This window comes from Excalfactoria chinensis, chromosome 1, assembly GCF_039878825.1.
Source record: "Excalfactoria chinensis isolate bCotChi1 chromosome 1, bCotChi1.hap2, whole genome shotgun sequence".
Lineage (NCBI taxonomy): Eukaryota > Metazoa > Chordata > Aves > Galliformes > Phasianidae > Excalfactoria > Excalfactoria chinensis.
This window is the reverse complement of record NC_092825.1, coordinates 2,759,079-2,776,556: the sequence shown is the minus strand read 5'-3', so window position 1 is coordinate 2,776,556 and position 17,478 is coordinate 2,759,079. Positions and strand designations below refer to the sequence as shown.

General features: G+C 40.1%; 1 protein-coding gene across 2 annotated transcripts in view; it reads left to right on the top strand.

The window, feature by feature from the left end:
* The window catches only part of MKLN1 (muskelin 1), a 103,831-nt gene that overhangs the window by 14,720 nt on the left and 71,633 nt on the right, over positions 1-17,478 (top strand). The window contains exons 3-5 of one of the 2 annotated variants that reach the window (XM_072328293.1): positions 7,650-7,792; positions 9,151-9,239; positions 15,559-15,668. In XM_072328293.1, coding sequence (XP_072184394.1) covers positions 7,650-7,792; positions 9,151-9,239; positions 15,559-15,668 — 342 coding nt within the window. Of the gene's footprint in view, positions 1-7,649; positions 7,793-9,150; positions 9,240-15,558; positions 15,669-17,478 lie in introns of those variants that run through there. The other variant, XM_072328303.1, reaches the window with a different exon arrangement.

The following is a 17,478-nucleotide window of genomic DNA, read 5'->3' as shown; positions in this document are numbered from 1 at the left end:
CAGATATACAGCTGTGCTGTACTGCGTAATGTACAATTAAATGTTTGTAGCATAGGCTGCTACTATTTACAGTGGTGGGCTTTATGAATTACCTATTCATTTCATTAAAATGTAAATACCTAATTTACCAATAACATGCATTTCCAGCAATGTATTCATGATCTTTCAAGGAATGCTTGTTTTTTTGTAGGGGAAGAGTTTTGCATTTCAGCCTTGAAAATCACCGTCATACTGGAAATAATCTAACCTTATGGTTAGATTAAGCTGCTAATGAGGCATATGGGTCCCCCTTTGTCAGCGCTATTGGAAACTACTGTAGACTGCTGGCCTTGAATCCTAGATCTAAGGAGCTTGTGTTTGTTTCCCTTTATAGCACATTTAGAAATGTAGAGTCTTTATAGAAAGAGACATGAAAGTCACCTCGTCTGCTGGTTAACCACCTTATTAAAACAGAATTTGTATCGATTTTTAGCTTCTAATTTGTCTTTTTATTATTAGATTGTTTGATTATCTGGAAAAATATACTTACTGTTAGCTTATTATTTTTTCTCCAATAAAAGCATTACAGATCTAGCATAAAGAGAATGGTTACACTGGTTACAGTGGTACTATTTGCTCAGCTTCTCCTGTATCTTTTACGTTGGGTTTTTGAAGTCCTTTTGTTCAAGTACTGATGTGCAGCAGAGTATCTCGCATGCAAAGTTATTCTACTTCCCTGTACATACAATAAGTACGTGTAATTCAGATATTTCTCATGAGTTAAGTCTCTGGATTTTTTCTGTAGGTAAATCTTGCTGCTATGCTGTGAAGGTATGTTGAAAATCTGTACAACTGGCAGCTCCGTATCACAGTGGGGTCATCTCATCCAAATGAAAGGCTTTCATCCTAGTTTTCCTGATAGTATTATATGCTGTTGTCTGTGAAAATGTTTTTGAATAAAGGAGAGAGAGCTAGATAGTCCATACTGTTAGTATTTTGTAAACCTGATTGTGATGTCTGATCTGCATCTTCTGCTCATTTTATTTTTTTAAATATATCTACTTTTTGCTAAACAGCATGGGAATTTCATCCATGGCTTGAAGCAGTCCTAATCTGTCTAGTACATACTGACTGCAGGGTAATGGGTTTTGAGCATGTATTGCATCTCAAACTGTACCATCCTTTACCTCATTTTGCTCAGAAAGCACGTGTTTTTTTTCTCCTTTTTCTTTGAGCTCCCCTATGCATTCAGAAGGCAGGGTTGGTTGTGGTATAATTTTAGACTGGGTTTTTCCTGTGAGGTGCTCATAGTTCTGCCTTTTTGTTTTCAGGGCAACCCTGAATATTTTGTTCTGTTTTCAAACTGATTCTGAAATGGGAATGTGTTTCTTTTGGCTGGATGCTTTACTGTATTCCCATTTGATGGTTAAAGCTGACAAGCAGCAATACAAGTTCATGGAATCATTTGAGGTGAAAGAGATCTTTAAAGGTCATCTCATATAACTCCCCTGCAATGAACAGGGACACCTACAGGTAGATCAGGTTGCTCAGAGCCTAGTTCAGCCTGACCTTAAATGTGTTGGGGAATGGGATATCGGCCACCTATTTGGGCAGCCTGTTCCAATGCTTCGCTATCTTATAATAAAAAGCTTTTTCCTTATATCTCATCTAAATATCTTCTCTTTTAGTTTCAAACCCTGCTAAAGAGTCTGTCTCCTTCATTCTCCTAGCCTTGTTTAGATACTGAAAGGCTATTGTCAGGTCTCCCCGGAACCTTTTCTGAGAACTCTCTCAGCCTTTTCTCACAAGGGGAGGTGTTGCATCCCTTGGATCATTTTGGTGGCCCTCCTCTGGATGTGTTCCAGAAGGTCTGTGTCTCTCCTATGCTGAGGACTCTGCATCTGGATGCAGTAGTGTAGGTGAGGTCTCTAGGAGAGAGCAGAGGGGCAGGATCACCTCCCTCAGCCTGCTGGCCACGCTGCTTTTGATGCAGCCCAGGTTACAACTGGCTTTCTGAGCTGCAAGGGCACAGTGCTGGCTCATGTCCAGCTTCCCATCCACCAGCACCCCCAAGTCTCTTTTGGCAGGGCTGTGTTCAATCCTTTCTTAACCCCAGCTTGTATTGATAGTGGGGGTTGCTGTGACTGAAGTTTATATCAAGAACACAGAATAAGCAGAGAATAGTCAGAGTCACTTGATGAAGTTCGTGTGTTTTTTCCATCAATTTTATGTGTATTGAGCATGGAATGAATGAAAATGTTACTATACATCTTCTGCATCCAGCCCTGGAGAACTGGGCATTGCCCTGCATGCTAAGCAAGTAATTTAAACCAAACTTTTGACTGGAGAATTAAATATGTGTGTAGGAGGTATGCAGATAGCGGCAACTGAGATTAGTAAGACACTGTCTCAGTTTTATACTGTTTCCTTTAAAGACACAAATGCTAAAAAAAAACTTGTCTGCCCAAGTGGAAAAGACAGTCCCATGGGATTCCTCTTGCTTGAATCTCTGCATGCAACAGCAAGAAAACAAAATGCTGCGGAGTTGCTTGTTCAGTAAGCTCAATCCTGAACACTATGTAAGTGAGATGTCTTTGCAGTGTCTCTAATTTGTATTTTAGCTAACTCATGCTTCTCATTTAAGAGTTTAATGACTTGTTCAAAGCATATTTGCTGGTGTTATCTTATCTCTTGTAAAAATAAATGGGAAGAAGGATTGGGGAATTAACATTTGCAGAAGAGGCCTCTACATGAAAGGTGTAGCTTCTACCTATTGCCGTGCACATGAAGAAACTGTTCCAATCTAATGTTGTCTCATATTCAAACAAAGACCTTCAGATTTGGCTCTGTTTTGCTCAGAACAGATACATCTCACATCTTGTACAGTGAAAGACTGACACATTTTGATGCAGGTAAAAGTTATAGACAAACTGCGTTTCCTCATTTTCTTAAACTGGTGGAGTTCTAAAGATAGAATCTTAGTTTGGAGAACTTCACAGAATCACAGAATCACAGAATTGTAGGGGTTGGAAGGGACCTCTAGAGATCATCGAGTCCAACCCCCCTGCCAAAGCAGGCTCCCTACACCGCGTCGCACAGGTAGGCGTCCAGGCGGGTCTTGAATATCTCCAGAGAAGGAGACTCCACCCCCCCCCGGGCAGCCTGTTCCAGTGCTCCGTCACCCTCACTGTAAAGAAGTTCTTGCACACATTCGTGCGGAACTTTCTATGCTGGAGTTTCAGCCCATTTCCCCTAGTCCTGTCCCCACGCACTACTGAAAACAGACCAGCCTCGCCACTATGGCTCCCACACTTCAGGTATTTATAAACCTGGATCAAGTCCCCTCTCAGCCTTCTTTTCTCAAGGCTAAACAGGCCCAGTTCCCTAAGTCTCTCCTCATAGGGGAGATGGTCCAGGCCCTTCACCATCTTTGTGGCCCTCCGCCAGACTCTTTCCAAGAGATCCCTGTCTTTTTTGTACTGGGGAGCCCAGAACTGGACACAGTATTCCAGATGAGGCCTCACCAGGGCAGAGTAGAGGGGGAGGATCACCTCCCTCGACCTGCTGGCTACGCTCTTTTTAATGCACCCCAGTATGCCATTGGCCTTTTTGGCTACAAGGGCACACTGCTGGCTCAAAACTTCAGTTGAAATAATAGTTATCAGATAGTAAGAAAGGTGGGGAGAGATGCTGAGGGAAATTGGTTGCTTTCTGGCTATTTCATATTCCAGAAATGAAATGTAGGCATCCACGTGATTTTTTTAATCTCCAAAATAAATGTATGTAAAATGAAGCAATAAGAGCATTTTATGGTTTTTGTGTTAGCATTTCTTCATTTAACAATTGGTCGCTTGTACAGTGATGCTGTTGTTAAAATGTGTGGGTGGCCATAATGGTCTGGGACAGGAAATGCTGTAAAGCTTGGTAAAATACAGCTTTCCTTGTTTCAAACTTTATTAGCTGGAACAGGGGCTAAGACGCAATGTGAGGGCTAATGCACTTTAGGCTCATTGGCACATGCTGGGGGGTATTTTAATAAGCTGCAACCCTAATTGCTGATTTGTCTCATCAGTGCATCTCACCTTTGTGTAAGAGTTTACTCATTTGCCAGTGGTGAAAATATGAGCGAGTCCTTAATTACTGAGTTAGTTGTTTTCCCAGCTGAGTGGGGGATAAAAAAAAAGCTCTACAGGCACCTTTCTGTCAGGGCATTCCTCTTGCTAGGATAAGTATGAATTGAAAGAACATATGTGGACTTCAAGGTTCATACACTGTTTCAGAGCAGATCTGTGCTTTACAGTGAGCCTGATGAAGCGTGTACGAGAAGTTTATCAAGAAGGAAAGAAAGTGAAAGTGGATGTATAAATATTTGAAGTGCTGTTCTCTGGCTGTATGTAATAAAGAGTCTTTCTAACTGTGTGGGTATGGTAGAGTTAAATCATTCTTGCGGCCATGAAAGCCAGGAGTTATGAATGAATGCCAGTGAAAGGAAATATATATGACAGCTGTTTTTCTGTTTATTAAACTAGATATCTTTCTTGGTCTTGAAATAGAATGACCCAGAAATTATATATTCAATAACAAACCTGTTATGTAGTAACCTATTCAGGCAGAAGAGGGCTGATAGTTCTATTTTTGAACTAGTTCTAGGCTTACATAGGAAGTGTGAAGCAGGAAGGCTGGTAGTGCTGAAGGCTGTGGCTCTGTTCTGAATGTGCACCCTGATGGCTCCAGTGATGGTCTGACTCAGGAGGCTGCATGCAGAACACTGAATTCCCCTCATGGCATGATTGATAATGCACAGAACAAAAGGACAAACATAATTACAAAAGCAATGGGTAAGTTTGTGTAGTGGCCAGCAACAGAGTATTTTGATTATTTTCTGCTTTTATTTTCAAACACAAAGTAAGTTTCATCACTCCATAGTAAGAAGCATGTGTATGCCGTATTGCAGTGGTTGATAAGCAGAAATGGTTAAAGAGAAAAGTCAATATAATATGATCTGAGTTTGTGCATAAGACATCTCATGTAGTGCAGTTCAGAATCAGTTTCATTTTCTTTAATGCAGAGGTGCAGATTCTGAGCTGTTAAAAAAGCAAGTGCAGAATGTTAGTGGTGCTCTCCAAACAATTAGTTTCGTTTTTGCATCTGAGCAGTGCAGTTTTCCACTCCTGATTTGCATCCTACTGTAGATCATATCAACTAATTTAAAACACATTAGTACAATATATACCCAGTCTTGTGATGCAGGAGTGTGCATGTGGTTGTCATCAGATAGTAGCATGGGCCAGAGCTTCAAAAAAGTTTGGTACTGATCACAGCTCCCAGCATTACAGGGCTGGATTTGTATTCTTGGGTGCACGTCACCAGCTGTCGAGGTGCTGTGCTCTGCTCGTTGCATGTCTTCGCTTATTGACGTGCTTATGCATAGAGCAGAAGTCTTGCTCTTCTAATGCATTGCGGCATCTTGTTTGTAAGTGTGGTAATTTGAAGCTCAGCGATCAGGCTGAGCTTTTTGTGCAGCTACTCCAGTTAGTGTCAGTATGCGCTGCCTCTAATGAGCAAATATTTAAGCTTATAATGTTTGGAATACTTCCTGAATACTCCAGTGTTAAATGCACTGATACTACTTATAGCAGTATAACTTAAACGTGTTATGTAATGTGTATATATATATTACATATATATATATATATATATATATACACACACACATATATATATAGGAGGTATTACTTTCAGAGCATCCTCTGTATATAAAAAGCACTACAGAAAGCATAGCTAGGTTCAGGTATCTGGCCACGGCTTTGAGGAACACTTGTCTTCTGTTTCCATACCAGTCTTCAGCTTTTGTGTTGGTGTCCTTTAATCTGTGTGTGACTCAGCAGGTGCTGGGATGTGTGGGAGCAGGAAGGAGGGCTGTCTGTAGCCTTCAAAAATAACTGCTGGTCATGTGGAGCAATTGCTGTGCCTTACTCTGCTTTAGGCATCTTTTGGAAAGGATTTATCTGCATTCCTGGATTACTTCGTCCTTCTTTAGAGTAAGAATCAAATAATGCAGGATGAAGTTTGTCGAGCTTTTGCATATCTTGCAAAGCACCTGGGAAAGTATCTCTCCCTGCCCCAAGCAGGAGGGTTGTGATTCCAGCATGATTAAGAATTGCAGTTCCTGATGCTAGCGGTGCTGATGTCACTTGTTCAGCTGTGGGAGAAATCTGCAGGGAGGATCCGATGGTGTAGGAGGAGCTCTTAGATGTTGTTGTGTACTGTCTTTTTTTCATGGGAACTTTGGCTGCTGGGTGTGCTGTGTATCAAGTACTGCCATGCTACAGGACCGTCCCTTTACTTACAAATTTTGTTTTCTTGATAAAATTGTTTGCTTCCCCCCCCCGCTAAAGTTTGGGAGTTACTTTGAGACAGTTCTGCTAGTTAGCTGAGATTGTTCTGACATCCAGATGAGTGGCACGAAACTAAGGAGTTTGCACTGAAATACTTAAGGGAAAGAGGTATGTCTGGAAAAGCACCAAAGCATTCTTTTGTTGCATCCTAGCACAGCTGATACAGACTTATTTTCTTCATTGCTGGAAACGTCTTTGCCTGTAATTCCTCTCTATCCTTAATAGGTACCCATCTGCATTATTCAAGATAACTGCTGCTTGTGGAGCATTTTTCCTAAGCTGAAGCTCTTTATAAGTCATAGAATCATTAAGGCTGGAAAGGACCACCAAGATCACCTAGTCCAGCCCATCTCCAAGAGCTCCCTGTGCCTACAGCACATATTTCCCTAGTTGGCCAAGCCAGCTCTCCTGTCTCCTTTGTAGTAAGAGCCAATACTTGAGATTGCCTGTTTATCCTGATGCTCTCTAGAGCAACGCCACTGCTGCTCTTGTTTTCAGAATGAATTGCTTTATAGTGCCATGACAGGACAGAGATGGGATTCCCTAAAGAGAGGGGAAAAGCTTGTTCTCTTTCTCACCCGAGCCTTGTCCTTCTAGGGTAAGACTGGAGCTGCTTAGCACAGGCAGGGTAGTCTTCTGTGGTCTGAATGTAAATAATCTGCTGACTTGATCCCTACGTTGCTGGGGGATGTCTGTGTTAGGAGGAGCAAATGTTTACAAAGGAGAACATTTTCATCATTTCGTGTAAGGCCCCTTTATTGTCAGTTAAGTGGTTAGGTTTTATTTGGGATGCCTAATAAGCAGTTGGCTCCTACATCAGCCACAAAATCAAGCTTAGTCTGTATTCAGTGGTTAAATAGTGTCATCCTAGAGAGGAAAAGTATTTGATGTTCTCTTAGCATGTGGAACATACTGTATTTATCTAATTGTGCATTCAGTTTAGGTTTCATTTCAGGCTCTAGTGGGCGTCTGAGTCATCATTCTTGTTAGATCCATCTTATTTGTTAGATTTTGGGAAGCTTTGCATCCAACTTGAAGGAACGTATGTTAGCCTTGAATAACAATGCTAGGAATAGGGACTTCAACCTAATCTTTTTCCTGGATAGACTTTTTAAAGAGTAATATTCCTAAAAAACTTCTGCTTATTTCCAGGATCTGGGGAGAAAATATTATCATGGGGGCAGAAGGGGGCTCACCTTAATTTTCTTTTTGTTAACAGAATATTTGAAGCTGTTGCTTTAATGTTGAAATTCACTATTATCTTTTCCACAGTATTTGATTCTGAAACTTGAAAGACCTGCCATAGTCCAGAGTATCACGTTTGGCAAATATGAAAAAACACATGTCTGCAATTTAAAGAAGTTTAAAGTCTTCGGTGGGATGAATGAGGAAAACATGACAGATCTCTTATCCAGGTAAGATGTGATTTCAGCAGCTATGATAATCATGGAGGCTGGACCAAAATGCTCTTCCCTTTTCACTGCCAAACAGATAGGTGGTTAACAGTGTAAAAGAGCTATTGCTGTGATCCTGAAGTTAGCTGCTCTTGTGTTTATGGTCAGGTCAGAGAGCAACAAACCCAACATTTGCTCCAGGAAACCTTTCTTATCTTGCTCTAACCACAGAATTTGTGGAGAATGTGCTCCTGGAGGCTTGAAAGACCTAAGAGCAAGACGCAACATTGGATTTGTGATTTCTTCCTTCCTTGTGCCTGAGGCACAATATAAATGATTCCCAGGTGTGGGTAACTTAAAGAAGCTTTTAAAAGCACAAGTAGCCTACCTATGTCAAGAGCCTCGCTGCAACTATAAGCATTTAAACCAGTCAGCTGCTCTGTCTAGCTTCAAATAAATAAATCAGATAAGCAAATAGAAAACTTGTGTTTTCTTCAGTTTGACTTCTAGTTATGCTGGTAAGGACTAATGAAAGAGCCTTTGGGCTGTTCAGGCCTTATTGTGAGCTTCTGAGAAATTGCTAATGTAAATTTGCAAGGGCCTTTTAAGGTCTGTTCTGTTTCAGAAAGGGGAATGATTTAAATATCTAGGAGCACAAGATGAGTAGCAAGAACTAATCTATTTTGGGAGGCCTACAGAAGGGAACTCCACCTCCAGGGAATGTATTGGTGTACATCATCTTTAGTGAAGTAAATTAGCCTTGGAGGAACATGGGACGTTCTTTGTTTGCAGGTGTCCTTCTAGCCACAATTCTCCCTGTCCCTCTTCCCTCTTTGGGTAGACCAGTCTTGCAATTTAGCTTTATTGCTGCTGCAGTTTCCTGGGGTAGAGGTCTTAGCAGTGTAGTAGTTACTGCTATCTAGCATTGTTTCACTTGCACCAAAATTTAATTAAAATCTGTAGCTACATCTTCAGTACAAGTGATGATTTTTGACAAGTTATACTAAATAGTTTTTATAAAGTGTTGCTCATAAATGGATCACAAAACACTTCAGCAGTGTGATAATTCTGGGAGTTGGGTTGTCTCCATCTCAAACAGAAAAGTGCAATTCAGATTGCTTGCTGAAGTCACATGGTCACGAGTGCACGCAAGCAGCATTGATCTGCTGTCAGTTCCACCCCCAAAACCACTAACCAGTGCTGTCTCCCAGGCAGATAAGATGGTGAATAGCAGTCCAGGCGTTGGTCCAGCATGCATACTTATGATTTATAGTAATATGAAACAAGCATCGCATTTCAGACATGACCTAGATTGCATTTGTTAGCTAGTTCTAAAATACAAGGTAAGATTTAGTAACCTTATTTATTTTTTCCCACAGTGGCTTAAAGAATGATTATAACAAAGAAACATTCACCTTGAAGCATAAAATTGATGAGCAGATGTTCCCCTGTCGATTCATTAAGATAGGTAAATGCATTTTTTCGGCATTCTGAGTAGAAAATAATCTCTTCTTAGGCTTGTGCCAGTCTTGGCACTTGTGACTTCATTGTACTAGGAAAAGCATCCAAAGTAGCTGTTCCATTTCATGATCTTTTAGGCTGGTTAGTTTGGAACACAGTGAAGTCCTGTTACTAAGAAATAATAGCTACATAACATAAATCCTAGGGACTGAAAGCAAAATGCTGTAATTTTCAGAAATGCAGTTGTTGAGCCAACTAATTGCTGGAGAAGCTGCTTACTGTCCTTCTATAAATTGCTGTGTAGAGCTTAAAAAAATAATTCACTAAGCTAAATACAAGTAAAAAGTTCCTGTATTAACAACTGTAGAATTTGGAAAAGTTTCTTCTTTTTTTTTTTTTTCCCCCTAAACTCTCATTCAACATAAAGCAACAGCAGGAGCCTTTGTTTTGGTTTTGTCCTCTTGCTGCTCTAATCTTGAAGTCTCACTTCTGCCTAAGGAATTCTATCCAGGAGCAAGGAAGAGTTTTGCTCTGTGATTTCTAGCATAGTTTCTTTGGTGAAGCTTGCTAAAGTGGGGGGTGGTGGTACAAATGATGTCTGATTACTGTGACTTTTGATGGGGGCAGGGCTGTTTGTTTTTTTTCTTTCTTGCTTCATACATGAGAGAGAATTAGTCTTAGAGTCACCATTATTTATACTGGTTGGATTTAATGCATTAATTTAGAGCCTTTCGCCTTTCCATAGGTAAGAAAATTTATCTTCCCCTTCCTACCTGCCAAGACAGTAAAAGCATTACTGCTTTTATGCTGTTTAAGGTGAAAGACCAAGGAGGTAGCTGCTGAAAAATGGAATGAGATCCTTGTTGACTAACTTAGGAACTCAGGAGTGTTTTCAAGTGTTGTGTAGTTCCTTTGCCAGGACTAAGTTGGTAGCTGTTCCATTGGGGCCCTTTGCTCTGCCTTCACAGCTTTCCGAATTACCTCTCACGTTGATCTGAGAAAGTGAAAGCATCAGTTTAGGAACAGAGTGATCATTTGTATGCTGTAAAGCAGAGTGTTACCCGTTTTTAGAATAGTGAAGAAATTAGTTGGTTGGTTGTTACTGTTTTGTTTTGCTACTTCTTCTGGAAGCATCTGGCATTCACTTTGCTTTAGGAAACCTGAAGCGGAGTGAGGAAATAGTTTAAGGCTGACAGTGTCACAAAAGTTAAATTGATTTTTAACACGTTCTGAAGCTTTTGGGATAGTGTTATAAATACATGTATTTTTAATGGCTAACAAACAGCAAATAGTTATTGGAGGTCTAAAAGGGTGAACAGAACAATTCCTAGCTACTGTTCCGGATGTTTGAAGTGTATTCCTGCAGAATATGTTCTACTTGGGCCCTTCACTACGAGAAAGACATTGAGGCCCTGGAACATATCCAGAGAAGGGCTGTGAAAGTGGTGAGGAGTCTGGAGCACGAGTCTTATGATGAGCAGCTGAGGGAGCTGGGATTATTTAGTCTGATGAAGAGGAGGCTCAAGGGAAACCTCATTGCACTCTACAACTTCCTGAAGGGAGGTTCTGATGAGGAGGGGTTTGGCCTCTTCTCCCAGGCAACAAACAGGACCTGAGGAAATGGCCACAAGTTGTACTGGAGGAGGTTTAGATTAGACATAAGGAAAAACTTTGTCTCTTAGAGAGTGGTCAGGCACTGGAATGGCTGCCCAGGGAGGTGGTGGAGTCGCCATCCCTGGCAGTGTTCAAGAGGCGTCTGGATGAGGAGCTATGAGAGATGGTTTAGTGCTTGTGGTAGCAACGCTAATGGGAGGACAGTTGGACTAGCTGATCTTGTAGGTCCTTTCCAACCTTGTGATTATATGATTCTTGAATGTTAGGAAGCATAGCACTGTGCTGGAATTTGTTAGGGAGGTGAAGTGCTGATGAATTCTACTAAAAAAAGTCTTTGACTCAATGTGAGTTGTGTTATAGGTGGTTTTCTTTGTTGAGATGCCTTCCTTACATAGCAATAAGCATCCTGTGTTGCAGAAAGGCATGTTTCATCGTCACTTTCTCACCAGTTATTGTTTGAGATTAATTTACCTTTTTAGCTATATCAATATCCTTTCACTTCTTGGAGCATCTTCTATGAAGAAGCTCCTGTGCTAGCTCAAAAATTACGATGACCTCAAAACCAACACCTATTAATTTCTAGTTACTGCTAGCATCATTTTGTGTATAAATTTGACTGTTTTTTTTCCACCGTGAAACAACTGTAAAATGATGTTATGAAATTCTGTTATTTTTCAGGTTCACAGTGTGAATGTGTTTTCAGTTTGTTAAAATTTCCAAGCTGCTAGCCAAAGTAACTCAAAATTCAAAATACCGTGCTGTGTTCCTTGTAACGCTGCCAGTAAACACGAGGCCAAAATCTGCCCTTTTGGACTTGTAGAGAATGACGCTTCAGAAGTTATTGTTACCAGTGAAGCTTGCCTGCATGGAGAAGGTGTTATTTAGTTCAGCTGCCGCATACATAAAGCATTTGCTTTATAGTTCTGAAGATAGCCAGGTCTGTATGTAGCTACTAACAATACAACAGTGAGGATGTCATTTATTTTTTAGGGGGGAAACAGGAGAAATATAGCATGAGTGTACCTGTGAGAGGTTGGGGAAAAACTTGCTAAAACTTCTGTTGCCTATATTTCAGAGTGGTAGGAAGCAGAAGAAATGAGTTCCTTCTCTCAACTTGTGTCGGGAAGAGACTTGTGCTTCGTGCAGTTTAATTAGTTTGACTTCAGTTCCTTAGCACTGGAATGCCCAGTTGTGGGCTTCTGACCTACTTGACAAGTAATTTCTCTGTCTCATGTAGCACCTCATTAAAGAGCTTAGGAAAGGGAAGGGAGATATTTATCTGGAACAAATAGCGAGGAAGAAGCTTCTTAATATATGTGAACTTTTTGATTCTTTATTTATTTTTCTTCTTTTTCTTTTGTGGCTTCTCTAGGCAGAGATTTGCGTGTGTGTGTCCTTGAAAGCAGAAGGTGTTGTAAAGAATGATTGCTGTGAAAGAGTTGGAAGATGTGACGGGTGTAATTCTCATGCCAGTTTGTTACTACCATGGGAATTACTAACTGCGTCGAGGTTTTTGTGTATTAGAAATGAGCAGTGCTTTCTTTACGGATGTTTCCTACATTAATTGCATAGACTACATCTGTACCTGCATTTTTCTAAACATATGTTGTTTATGCAACTACTGTGTGTGGATGAGACGGAGAAATTAGCTTGAGAGATGTCTTCTAAACGATTGTACTGCTTAGCATCTAAGCTACTTCTTTCTGTAGTATACAGGATTGCGATCTTTGTCAAGGCGTAGCTTGCAATTATTGATAAATATCCCCTAAAATCGTTCTTGTGCAGATAAAAACCTACTTAAGTGACCTAAATACATACCTTCTGCTTCTGTTAAAGAGCTATTGATTTTTATTTTATTACTATTTTTTCCTCTCTGCGGGGCGCCTCTCGCTGTGTGGTGATGGTTCAGCTGGTCTGAACAGTTGTTTGCATTTCAGGATGGATTGCTGTAGTTCATGCAGCCAAAAAAGCCAAGCTGAGATAGCTTTATGGTAAAAAATTGAAGAAGTATTTTAGTGTTAGGCTTCAAGTTCATCAGCTTTGGTGGTAGCATTTTTGTGTCTCAAAGGAGTGTGTGTGTTTGTGGTATAGGAGGAGGAAAAAAGCAGCGTGGAAAAGCGTAGGCAGGATGAGTGGTTCTTGCAAATATATTGTAGGATGAAATTAGTAAGGCTGGAAAGACCACTGAGATTATCTAGTCTAACTCATCACTACCATGCCCAGTAACCCACAAGGTCACCTCTTTGCCTGGAGTAGAAGTCAGATTAGTCTGAAGTTCAGCTTTGTGTCCTTTCCTAATATTGTGGAGTAACTTAAAAGATCAGACTCAGATTTCTATGCCTGTTTTATGCTAGGGGAAGTATTTATTTTGTGTTCCCTGTGCATTTTCACTTCTGTGTATTCCTGAAAGTATGTATGAATGTAGCATGGGAACCTTGATGTCAAAATCAGTTTCTCTGGGGGTCAGAACAGTAAACAGGACTGCTGAAAGCTCTGAGTTAACTGAGAAGGGAGGTTAGTAAGTTGATAGTTCTGCATTCCTTGTGATTGATAGCTACGTAGCATCCTTACATGCATTGCTATTCATATTTAGGACTGTAGTTGGCTACTGAGGCCAGAGGGTGAGTTGTTGATTGTACCATGAGAAGCTGATGTAAGTTCTGAGAGCTGCTAAAGAGAAATACAGAGGAGGATTCCTGGTTCCTCATATTTTTTATTTTTCCTGGAAGGAGGTGGTGAAGCTGTAATATTTAAGTTGGGTTTTTCACCTCATTAACTCAACCTTAAGAAACTGGCCTCAAGCTCACCCTCAGGAAATTTATGGTCTCAATCTATTTGAGGTGGTCTGTGGCTTGGTTCGGTGTTTCAGCTGAAGAAACTGATGCACAGATTTTGATTCTTTATAGCAGAATGAATACCAAATTTAACTTCAATTTGGCCTCTGTGTTCAGGTCTGAGGACAAATAAAAGGATTTACCCATTCCTGTGGTATCTGTCGGTCTGTCATCTTAATATGAGGAATGCCTGGATTGTTCACTATCTCTAGCATTTGGAAGTTTGCTGTCCTCCTGGGGAATGTGAGAAAACAATCACATAGCAGCTGCTGATGCCTTCCTGTGTTTCTGTGCAGGGAGTGTCGTATCTTTTCACATAGAGCACGCATCAGTTATTTCATCAGTTCCCATAGTCTCTTTGGTGACAACTTGAAACTTACTGATATGTTTGAATTTAGAAGTAGTAAGGTTTTATGATAGTAAGGTAAAACACCTGGCTTAGCTTTTTCTCTACACAAAAGCTTATTGGGCAGAGTGCATGCAGTGTAGAGGACTGGTGGTTTTCCTTACCAAATACTTGTCTCCTGGCTCCTCATACTAGGAATTGCTCTGAGATCATCTCACTTGTGAGGGCTGAACAATCAAGTAGAAATAAACTATTTGGGATGGTTTTAAAATCATAAAGAATGTTATACTTGGAATATCTTCGAGTCTTTCCTAAAAATCTGTTCTCCTGATGATCGTTCCCAGAAGCTGTTCTAAGTCCTTAGCAATAGGTTTGTAGAAACACCTTTTACAATTTAGAGTACCGTGCATTTGAACATAGGCTCTGTGCCCAGACACACTGCACAAAATAATGGATCTAACTTCAAGTACAATTAAGCAACCAAGAACCTTTAACAGTAGCAACTTTAAAATAGATTTTGGGTTTTGCTTTTTCAGTGAGTATGTCAGAAAACCCGTAGTTAAAGCAGTTAATAATCTCTTGTTACTTCCTAGTGGTTTGAAAGACAGCTCTGTGGGAAGAATAGCTTCTGTGGAAGGGAGGAAGTAGTGGACTCCATGCTGTTGCTGCTAACGAATCATTCATCTCTAAATGCTATCTTTCTTGTTTATCAGTTATGGCCAGATAGAAAGGATGCAGGAACGGAAACCATTTGATTTCACTGGAAGTTCTAAGTGTTCACATAGAAGCTTTTTTTGGGAGTTGGAATTGTTCTGAAGGAAAACCAACTCTTAATCTGCAGGCTAAGTTTGATAGGTCGAAGCAAGAAGGTAGATGTTAAAGCAAAGTGGTAGAGAAGCCTTAAGTGAGATGCTGCAGTGTGTTTCAAACTTAGTATGTTTGTCCCAATACCCAAATAAAATAGAATTGCCTAAAAAAGCTGCATGTTTAAAAGAAAAACAAAACAAAAATCAGATACAGCTTTTAAAGTGGAAACTGACAGTTTTCCCTTCCTCCTCCCCTCCCTCCCTCCTCCACAACTTGCAGACGTTACTAATTCTGTAAAATTCAAAATACATGAGCTTCTTGTCTTCACCGTTAGGGAAAATAATTATTGCTGACAGAAGTGAAAATAAATGCACTGTGAGAAGCAAATAGCATCTCTAGTGTGCTTGTGTTTTCCATCCATGTCAAAGCTTTTCGCCTCCTAGTTCTTTTAATTGCTAGCATTTTTGCTCTTAAAGCAAGCTTCTGCTTTGTAACAATGGTCTGTGTTTATGTTGTTTAGCACGGGTTGCTTTAAATGACAGCTTTAACGTGTTGTATGATATTCCTAAACTTTCTTAAACTAAAACTTCTATAAAATCATAAATACTGAATTTTACTTAACTTTCAGAAGTGTTCTGTTGTAGTAGTACTATGTATAGCCTATTAAGACCTGTGTAACGTTTGGTATTTATGTGTCCTTTTTTTCCTTTTCCTTTCTTCTCCAGTTCCTCTCTTATCCTGGGGACCTAGCTTCAATTTTAGTATCTGGTACGTTGAACTTAATGGCATTGATGATCCAGATGTGGTCCAACCGTGCCTCAACTGGTACAGCAAGGTAGGCCTGCATTTTAGGTGCCTGTTTGCTTGAGGATTTGTCATCTCAGAAACTTGGGAAGTGAAGCTTCTCTTACTGGAGTTATGTGACCTTTTCATTCCTTGAATATTGGCTGTTGAAACAACAAACACACAAAGTTAAAACTCAAACCACGTGGCTGACTTTGACTTTGAGTCTTTTTGTATCTGTAGCTTCTATAAAAGAAAACAACAAAAACCTGCTAGGTCTCATCACAAGAAAAACTTAAAGGAATGTGGAGTCAAAAGGGGACACTGTGATTAAAATAATGTTTGTAATGGAAATGAAGAAAGTCTTAAAGATTGCACTTATGCCTCTGCTTGCCTTTTGACTGGTCTTTCTTTTACCATACAGTTCAGCTCTTCTGCAGAGCTATATGTGAGTCCAGAGGCATCTGGGTTGACTCTGTAGCTTTTGCTACAGGGTATGGGTTTGTTTAAAGAGAATCCTCTTTAGTGCCTTAACTTGCTGCAGATCTTTGCACTTCTGATGTTTCCCTCCTAATATCATTCTGTTGAATATTCTGAAATTGAAGGGAGCCGACACTGCTGGACTGTGAGATGAGATGATTTATGCCATTTGTCACTTTGATGGACAGAAAGTTCAAGGGTTTCTAAACGTTATTTGTATAAGCTGTACATAATTGAGTACAGCGAATGTTCTGTGGGAGAATGAATTAAAAACCAGAATTAATTTTAATGCTGTTTTTAGTGCATGTAACTTCTCTGTAATTCGGTGTGAGTTTCATGAATTGTTCCAGAAGAAATTCTTCCCAGTTGAATAAGACTGAGCAGAGGAGCATCATCTCTCTGCTTCCAAAATGAAGAAGTCAAAAAGGAGATAAGCAAAAAGGAGAAGGCTGTTGATGGTAATACTGGGACTCCTTCCCCATTGTATGGTGCTGTCAGTTGAATTAGAGCCGTTAGAACAGCCAAAAGGTTTCTTCACTCTAATATCTAATTTGTAAATATTTGCAGCAGCATCACAGGCTTCTTCCTGGAGGATTTCAGAGCAGCACTAATAGTCACAAAAGTAGTTGTAGCTGCTTTAATTGTCAAGTGTTATTTTGGTCATTAAGCTGCTAATTGCTGATGCTCGGTTAATAGAAACTGCTGATGGTTTTCTGTGCTTCTTCCTCCGAACTTTGCACATGGTGATCTCTCTGTCATTTTTCACTAGTTGCAACTATGAAGTTATGATTTTTGTTTTAAATCTTTTCTTTTGGTCTGATGATGACATTGACGTCTGTTTTGTTGTGTCTTATCCCACGGAATTCACGCTTCTCATGCTCTGCATGTATATAGTGACAGCTTCTTCAAGGGGTGCCAGCATTGTTCTTCTAAAGCTTAGAGCCCTAAAGCAACAAGACAGAGACTTAGTCACGACTGTTTGGATCAATTGCCAAGTTTTTGGTGATCACTGTGTGTCAGTGTTCTCTTCTCCCACGGTCTGAAGAGGCTGCTGTTACCAAAGACATGCAGGAGAATATAAGCTGACCCTTACATGGGGAAAGGTAGCAAAGTTATCTGGTTTTTTCATTCAAGGTAGTGTGGGTATTATCCTGCATGTTCTTGGAAGTCTGAAAGATCTGGTAATCTAATAATTGTTCTCTATTGCCTGAGACAAGAATGCAATAGAAAGTGGCCACTCTAAAAAGTGGCAGATTATGGATGGCTATCATTTTTGTTTTTCATAGTGAACAATGTAAAATATTTTTAACTCTAACTGTACATTTCACAGTGTTACCATCTTAGTCTCACGCTCTAGTTAAGTTTTTAACCAAAGCAATTAT